At 48.3% G+C, this 9,270-nt stretch overlaps 1 protein-coding gene across 1 annotated transcript; it reads left to right on the top strand.

The window, feature by feature from the left end:
- Positions 1-355: 355 nt before the first annotated feature.
- Positions 356-8,960, top strand: LOC116752624 (mitochondrial assembly of ribosomal large subunit protein 1-like). Its single transcript, XM_032629396.1, is given in 3 exon segments — positions 356-392; positions 8,498-8,569; positions 8,572-8,960. Coding segments are annotated over 3 exon segments (498 nt in total).
- Positions 8,961-9,270: the final 310 nt, after the last annotated feature.

Here is a 9,270-nt window from a genome sequence, read left to right as displayed (position 1 = left end):
TATGGAATCCCTGCAGGAGGAGGCTTAAGAGGAGCCACTGATGCTGAAAAGGTTGGGAACAGTGGGCTGGTGGTCTCTTCAGCCCCTCCCCACTTTAATGACCAGTGACTTACGAGTCTGTGAATGGCTATGAGATGGTGTCTGGGGAGCAGGTGGAGGGGAGGAGGGCGCGGTGGAGCGAGGTGGGGTCGGGGCCGCAGGAGAGCAGAGAGTTCCGTGCCTCGGAGGGGGAGAGGAGCAGCTACTTGCACAGAAAGGGGAACGTGATCTCTCTCACTTCATTTCTGCCAGGCCTTATGCCCTCGGTCTTCTCTTATCTCCGCTAAATGATCGCATTTCCTTTCACTTGCGCGAAATGGGTTCCTGTTTCCCCGGCGTCCACGTGGCCCTTTGTGAGTCAGCAGCCGCCGGGGCTCAGCACCCTGGTTGAGTGGTTCCGGAATTGATGAGCTCCGAGGGAAAGGCTGCCAGCACTTTGTCCCCTGGGAGCGCTGTGGGCACAGATTTGTTCCCATTGTTCCCGCCCCGCCTCCCTGAATAGGCCGCATTAGCCGGCGCGCTGACTGGGGCCGGACAAGGGGGTCCCGGCTGGGGTGCTGACCTCGGCGCTTCTCAGCACACCCGCACGCTATGCCGAGCTCACGGGGAAGCCGATGACCCTGGCTTGGCGGGTCCTGCAGGATCCAGCACTCAGGACAGCGAGAGAAATCTTTAGATTGTGTTCCGGTGAGCGGGGGAGGCGAAGGGGGCTTCCCGCAGGTCGGTTATAAACTAGAAACGAAAGTATCTCGACCACTAACAAGCTCCGGGGGCCTCCTCTAAAGGCCGGGGGTCCTTGCAGTGGGGAGGGAGTCGCTTTTCACACCACGCTGGCTGTGTCACACCGCCGTTCAGCAGCAGCTGCTATAGGCGCTATGTAGGCAGGTGCTAGTCCAGAGTTTACAGGGCTCTTTCACGTGCAATTCCACACGTGCCCCTAACCACGGGTTATGTGAGAAAAAGAAGGCAGTTATTGTTATTCCCATTTTACATGTGAATAAACTGAGTCCCTGAAGGGCTGTGTGACTGTGGGGGTCATTTACAGACTTCTTGGGCTCCCAGAGTCAACAGCAGCCCTTTGGTATGACAGGTTCATGCCAAAAGTCTCTCCCATGATATGACAATTTTGAAAAAGTCCTTTCTCTCATTTTTATCACACGTAGAACGCATACTTTCAGAGTAGGTGGCTCCTGTGATTTCATGTAATGTTAGTGAAATCCAAGTGAGCATGGGAGCGCTGGGCTGGGGAGGAATGTGCGAGTGTCTGTGAGTGTGCATCAGAAAGACAAATAGAAGCGCTTTCTGTTTGTCCTTTGCTTTGCGTTATCTTCTTCCTTTCTGCCCTCCATTCTTCTGGTTTCTAGCTGGGCCCTGCCTCAAAAGAGCGACACATCTGGCAGGTCTGTCAAGCAAAACGGAGGTTTGATGGCTTATCCTTCAGGTATACTCCCTTTTAAGCAAATCCAATTCACGAAAAGTTTAAAATGTGCAAAACAAATAATCAGGAAGAATATAAACTTTAAAGTGACTACCTATGGGAGTCTTTAAAGAATTCATATTTAAAATTTCAGCAAAAATTCAATGCTCACAGAACGCTTACTATCAAAGAATTTGTGAAAGTGAGAATCTATTGGGTGGTAGAAGTTGAGGTACCCTGACTTATCGAAGGAGATGCTCTCAGCCATGACAGTCTCGTGCTATTCTTGCACCCTGGAAAGAGGACCCTTTCCCTGCCTCGGGGCCCGTGCTTAGGAGGATTCTACATATCACAGACTCCAAAATATACAATGTTTTCTGTCTAAATCTGTCTCCCGCTGTCTCTGTCTCTGTCCATCTGTCTTCCTCTGGTTTGATAACCAATTGAATGAAGAGGAATTACAGGAGAGGGTCATGGGCTGAAATGGACCCCCTAGACCAAGGAAGAGGAAGAAAACCACAGCCTCTGTCCTGGGAAACCAGAGAAAGTGGGTCGGATTAATTTACTTATTTGGGGGCTTAGCTTCATTAAATTCACCCTTTTTAAAAGTATTTGGTTTGATGAGTTTTGACAAATGTATGCAGCTGTGAAACCACCATCACAATCAAGACATAGAATACTTTCATCACCCAGTCAAATCCCCTTAGGTCCCATTGCAGCTAATCCCCTCTGCCCTTCCTGCTCTGGCAACCCCTGATCTGTCTTCTCTCCCCATAGCTCCTCTTTTCTAGAATGTCATAAAGGTGGAACCGTGCAGTATGCAGCCTTCTGTGCCTGGCTTATTTTACTTAACATAAAATGCTTTTGAGATACATCTAAGTTGTTGCATATAGTAGTTTTCTTCTTTTAATTACTGAGCGGTGTTCTGTTGTATGGATGTACCACATTTTGTTTTACCGTTTACCAGTTGAAGGAAATTGGGTTGCTTCCAGAAGCCCTGCTTTGTTGACAGTCACTTCAAATCACCCAGCGTAGGTATATAGCCAGAGACGTTTCCACGAGATAACTAAGCGCTTTCCCTTCTCTCTACGCGGGTGATGTAGTTTGGGAGGTGCTTAGAATTGCCTGGAAATCCTGAGTCGGCAAAATGACACGCAGGGAGGGGAATCTGCTTGCCTCAGCTTCCTGGGAGACCTTGATTGTGTCCATCCGTTTCAGTCCCGAGGGTCTAGTCACCAGTTGGGAGTCCTGGGCCCAGGTCCAGCTTCTACCCCATCCTGGCTCACAGGCTCACAGGTGGTCGGGCTGACCCAGGGAAGAGCTCACCTCCTTTAGCCTCTGGGATGCAAGGGTGGTGCTTGGGAATAGGTTGCGAGGCCCAGCTAGGAAAGCAGGCCCGTTGGGGGAGCAGCTTCGCTGAGTTTCTACATGTTTAGCCAGCTGGTGTATGGGGTGTATGGGCCTCCGTTTGCACTCTCACTCCAGGCCTGCTCCTGCTGGTAGCTGGGGAGGCCAGCTGGGAGCCTCTTCCCACACTCCCGCAAGCAAATGGCACCGGTGGCCCTCTAGCGGTTCAGACGAATAAATTCTGTGTCTAAAAGCACCTGCTCTGCCCCCAGAGTGTAGCTTGTGTGCTGGGAGGATCTTACCTCATTGTTCCATCTGGTCCCCTGACTGATGGCAGCTGTCGGGCCAGGAGAAAACAACCCGTGCTTGGCAGTCCTCCCCGGCGTCCCCAATCCGCTGCCTCTCCAACCCCCTCACAGTAGCTGTTTCCTCCTTGCCATCCTGAGCCCTACCACACGCCCCAGCCTCTGCAGATACCTCCACCTCCTACTCAGTGGGGAAAAGAAACACCACAGGTCCAGGTTTGCTCAGCCTCCTCCCTGCTCCCTGCACGTTTCTTCCTGTCTCTACCTCAGGGGCCCCTGACATTTTGTTCTGGATCCTCTTCCCTCTTGACTCTCCGACGGATTCACCTTCCCCTCTCTCTCCACATAAATGACTCCCACATCTACGTCTGCAGATCCACAGGCCCCAGCCACCGTCGTGTCCTCACCTCCTCCCATCTCCACGGGGTCACAAAATCCTGTCCAGTTTACCTTCTGTGGATTCCTTGAAGCCTCCCTTTCTGCCAGCCCGCCCCCCCCCGCCCCCCTGTGCCTCTGCTCGTGTCCTCAGGGTATCCTCCCCCAGGCCTCCAGCCTTCTCTCAGTCCTCAGCAATCCAGAAGCCTTCCTGTGTTCAGAGTGTTCTTTCTAACCCACAGCTGTGATTGTGTCACTTCCTTGATTTAAACCCTTCTAGTTCATTTCTCAGGTTCGGAGTGTTCTGAACAAAATCCAGATTTCCCAGACCATGACACACGTCCCTGCTGAGGTAGCGCGCTGTGCCTCGGGCCTCGGGGTGCAGTTGTGCAGCGTGTGCATGGAGCCATGCAGCCAAGGGGGGTGCCCACACGCAGGTGGAGAAGGGGGCATGGGGAGGCCCCAGGCTCACAGAGGGGCTCACAGGCCTCAGCTCCTTCTGCTTCCCCAACTCCCTCACCCTCAACTCTAGTCCCCTGCAAATCGCTGATAATTCTTCAAAGGCAGCAGGCTGTTTCCTGCCAGGAGTAATCCTCCTACCTCCCCACCCCCCACCCCCCTGAGTCTCCTCCTCATCTTTGCTATCAGCTCAGATGTCTCCTGGGGGGAAGTTGGGGGAAGGAGAGGGTCTCCTCTGACCACATCACCTCTTCCCGTAAGGCTAGACACTCTCTGCCGAGCTCCTGCAACTCTCCATCCTTGCCACTACCCCAGTCCTCGGTATCCTCAGTCGTCATTGCCTCTCCACGTTTCTCTTCCTCTTTAGACCGTGAACTCCTTGAGGTCAAAGGCTGTGTCTTGTCCAGTGCAGATGTTTGTGGTTACATGGACGTTTATTGTGCACCTACTAAGCCCGTTCCATCACTGCAGCAGTCCTCAGCCAGAAATGTTAAATGAGAAGTTATAGGTCAGGAAGCTAAAGTTCAGAGGGATGAAGTAACTGGCCCATTATCACAGAGACACTAGCGACAGAGCACAGGTTCAAACCCGGGCTGCCCACTCTCTTTCTGCTCCACCCACTTCCTTACCAGGCAAGATACCATAGCTTCCAGTTTTGAGCCACAGACAGGGGTCATGAGCCTCCACCTGTGCTGATTCCAGCTGCTACTTTAACTCAGCACTAACCTGTCACTGCTGCTGGCAATGCCCTCTCGCAAAGGGAAGCCCCAGTCAGGCAGGGCTGGGTTCTTCAAATGTTTTCATCAGCTCTGTGGAGTTGTGGGCTGGCTTGTTTCTGGTGGACAGAGTTTTTTTTTTTCCTGCCGTTGTATAAACACTGGCGTAGACTTTCCTGTTTCTAAACGAAAAATGGTTGATATTTTAATAAACTTAAATATGATTTTAAATATCATATAAAGCGATGATAGTATGAGATGCAAAGCCCCCGGGGTGCGATTAGCAATTTGGCATTTCCATTTCTGGTGGGAATATTAATGGCATTCTAGAAACGGTGTCATTATGCTTAAGACATTGCAACTGTAGAAACTTAGAAGTGTGAACTGCAGCATAGGAATAAATGCCAATGTCCCACCAGGGCCAGTTGTGTATGTCAGTTTCATTGGCTCCCCCTTCACAACTGAAGTTCTAACCTCATTGCAAGGAGCACCAAGAGGTTTCCTGAGATCAAAGACTATCTGAGCTGCTGGGGATGCTAGAGCATCTAGTCCAATACACTGCCTTGCAGAAGAGGAAACTGTGGTCCGGAGAGCATGCATGCCTTGCCAAGGTCACCAAGTTCATCAGGGGCACAGCCAGGAGTAGGATCCAGGTCTTTCTCCCCAGACCAGCACTCTCTGTCTTATACCATGCTGCCCCTATGTGCCTGTCTCTGAGCTGCAGTTTTCCCCTCTGTAAAATGATGCCTTAGTCAGTTTGGGCTGCTGTAACAAATTACCTTAGACTGGGTAGCCTAAACAGCAAACATTTATTTCTCACAGTTCTGGAGGCTGGGAAGTCCAAGGTCAAGGCATGGGCAGATTTGGTTTCTGGTGAGAGCCCGCTTCCTGGGATGCAGACGGCCATCTTTTTGTGTCCTCACAGGCAGAGAGCAGAAAGGAAGTCTCTGTTCCTGTTCCTGAGGGCTCTGCCCTCACAACCTAATTTTTTGTTTTATAGTTTATCCTGACAGATAATTTTATTTTATATTTATTTATTTATGTATGTATTTATTTATATTTATTTTGGCTGCACTGGGTCTTAGTTGCGGCACACGGGATCTTCATTGCGGCATGCGGGCTTCTTAGTTGCCGCATGCAAACTCTTAGTTGCGGCATGCGGGATCTAGTTCCCCGACCAGGGATTGAACCTGGGCCCTCTGCATTGGGAGCACAGAGTCTTACCCACTGGACCACTAGGGAAGTCCCCTGACAGATAATTTTAATAATATCTTAAGCCTTGACCCAATTGAAATCTGAGTAATTTGTATATGCCATAGGTAATTAAACGTTTCTAGGTTTTAACAAGACTTTGTATAACTCTTGGAAAAAGAGCCTGGTGTCTTTGGAGACACACTGATGTGAAACTTTTTCTTTTTTTCAGTTATATATATTTTTTCAGATTATTTTCCATTATAGGTTATTACAAGATATTGAATATAGTTCCCAGTGCTATACAGTAAATCCTTATTGCTTCTCTACATTATGGATAGTAGTTTGTATCTGTTAATCCCACACTCCTAAGTTCTCTCTCTCCCCTTTCTTTTCCCTTTGGTAACCATAAGTTTGTTTTCTATGTCTGTCAGTCTCTTCCTGTTTTGTGTATAGATTCATTTGTATTACTTTTTAGACTCAACATATAAGTGATATCATATAATATATCAACTTACTTCACTAAGTATAGTATTCTCTAGGTTCATCCATGTTGCTGCAAATGGCAATATTTCATTCCTTTTTATGCCAGAGTAATATTCCATTCTATATATGTACCACAACTTCTTTATCCATTCTGTTGATGGACATCTAAGTTGCTTCTGTGTCTTGGCTATTGTAAATAGTACTACTATGAACATTGGGGTGCATGTATCTTTTCAAATTAGAGTTTCTGTCTTTTCCAGATATAAACCCAAGAGTGGGATTGCTGGATCATATGGTAGTTCTATTTGTAGTTTTTTAAGGAGCCTCCATATTATTTTCCATAGTGGCTGCACCAGTTTACATTCCCACCAACAGTGTAAGAGGGTTCCCTTTTCTCCTCACCCTCTCCAGCATCTGTTATTTGTAGGCTTTTTGATGATGGCCATTCTGACCGGTGTGAGGTGATACCTCATTGTCATTTTGATTTGCATTTCTCTAATAATTAGTGATGTTGAGTATCTTTTCATGTTGGCCATCTATATGCCTTCTTTGGAGAAATGTCTATTTAGGTCTTCTGCCCATTTTTTGATTGGGTTGTTTGTTTTTTTGATATTGAATCTTCATAACCTAATTATGTCCTAAAGGCCCCACCTCTGAATGCTACTACACTGGGGATTAAGCGTCAATATATGAATTTGCAGGGGGCACACAAATGTTCAGTCCATAGCAAATGGAAATTTAAAATAATTCTTAGATTTCAGGGTTGTGAGGATTAAATGGGATAGTGTATGTGAGTTGCTTTGTAAATTGCAGGTATAACACAAATGCTGGGAGGCAGTGGAGAGGAAAAGCATGCGTTTTAGAGACCAGCCTGGTTGGAATCCTTGCTTCCCACCTGCTTCTTTAAGCCCTAATTCCTATAAAATAGGATGAGCCCATCTCCTACATAAAGCTGTTATGAGATTTAAATGAGATATTTCATGTAAATTTATACTTCTCTGTCAAAATATTAACTAGTAAATTCTCTGTCAAAGATAAAGAATAGAGGGGGCTTCCCTGGTGGCGCAGTGGTTGAGAGTCCGCCTGCCGATGCAGGGGACACGGGTTCGTGCCCCGGTCCGGGAAGATCCCACATGCTGCGGAGCGGCTGGGCCCGTGAGCCATGGCCGCTGAGCCTGCGCGTCCGGAGCCTGTGCTCCACAACGGGAGAGGCCACAACAGTGAGAGGCCCGCGTAACGCCAAAAAAAAAAAAAAAAAAAGATAAAGAATATTAATTCTCTGTGTTTCATATGCTGCCCACCTTTTGAAGGGAGCACTGAAATCAGGCATTTGGGAATATTGCTAGAAATAGAAGAATGTTGTTTTTAACAGGAATTGGCCCAAATTAAACACATAGAGACTTTCCTTATCCAAGAGTGCCTACCATTTCCAAGGTGTCAGTGAAGCTTAGTGGAGAATAGGCAGAAATGACTTCTCATGAGGTTGACAAGATGTCAAGGGCTGGCTGTCAGAACGAAGGCCTGTTGCTTCAGTGTTCAAAGGACTAGGTTGTGCTATTTACGGGAGCCTTATTTGCTTATGTAAGGAAACCCTCAAGGCTGCCATATTTACAGCCACAGCAGATTAGCCCCTCAGGGCTGCCGTGTGAAGGGGAGGGGACTGCTAACTCTCTAGTTAGCTTTTCTCCTCTGCTATAATGGAGGATGGTATCAGTAAGAGATGCTCGACCAGATTTCACATTTTTTCCAACTTGTTTTTAGGCCCTCGGTGTCCTGCTTTCCTGTTCTTACCCTCCCCCCTTTTTTTTTAACTTTTTAAGGTGGTGCATGTGTGCAAAAGCTGCACACAGTACAGAATGGGGTTCCGTCTCCTCTCAGCCCTCCTCTACCCTGACACCCCACCCTCCCTACCAGCGGGCAGCCACCAATGCCGTATTTTCATCTCTCTTTTCAGGGATATGCTTTTCATTCTGTTCTATTTATTCAATTAAGAAATACCCATTGAGGCCTTTTCTCCGGGAGCGTGGCCCACGGCGGCCGTGGGGCGCCACCTTCGGCTGGGCGGCTTCCGGTGGGAACAGCGCTCCGCAGGGTCTGCCTGGCCCCCGACCGAGAGCGCGGCCTGCGGCCCGGAGGGGCGAACAGAGGGTACTGCCGGTGAGGGGCGCCCGAGTCAGGCACCGGAGATCATACTGGTCCCAAGTTTGACATCAATATGCTGGTTTCACTTCTGAGGCAAGAGACATTTGTGTCATTGAGGTTCCTCCAGAAATGAAATATACAGATAACTTTGTAATTGGTAGTGGAACTTCCACTCAACACATACATGCCATGGCCTACTACATTGTGAAAATGTACAAACACCTGAAATGTAAAAGTGAGCCTCATGTTAACATCGAAGGGAAGGACACTGCTGGCTGGCTCTGTGTGGACTTTGGCATCATGGTGATTCATTCGATGCTTCCGGAAACCAGAGAAACCTATGAATTAGAGAAATTATGGACCCTACATTCTTATGATGACCAGTTAGCTCAGATAGCATCTGAGACCTTACCTGAAGACTTCATCCTTGGAATAGAAGATGACACTTCACCTCTGGCTCTTGGGGAGTTTAAATGGGAATAAAAGGACATGAACTGCTTTAGTCAAAAAAAAAGAAAAAGGAAAGAAATCCTCATTGAGTGCCTGTTCTAGGTATTGCGGATAGAGCAGTGACTAAAAACAGAAGTCGAAAATTCTGTCCTTAAAGAGCTTACATTCAGGTGGTACTTCCATTTACCTTTGTGCCTGCACTCTATGCTTTTTTTTTTTTTTTTTTTTGCGTTACGCGGGCCTCTCACTGTTGTGGCCTCTCCCGTTGCGGAGCACAGGCTCCGGACATGCAGGCCCAGCGGCCATGGCTCACGGGCCTAGCAACTCCGCAGCATGTGGGATC

The sequence above is a fragment of the Phocoena sinus genome, chromosome 4, assembly GCF_008692025.1.
Source record: "Phocoena sinus isolate mPhoSin1 chromosome 4, mPhoSin1.pri, whole genome shotgun sequence".
Taxonomy (NCBI): domain Eukaryota; kingdom Metazoa; phylum Chordata; class Mammalia; order Artiodactyla; family Phocoenidae; genus Phocoena; species Phocoena sinus.
This window is presented reverse-complemented; position numbering and strand designations above follow the sequence as displayed.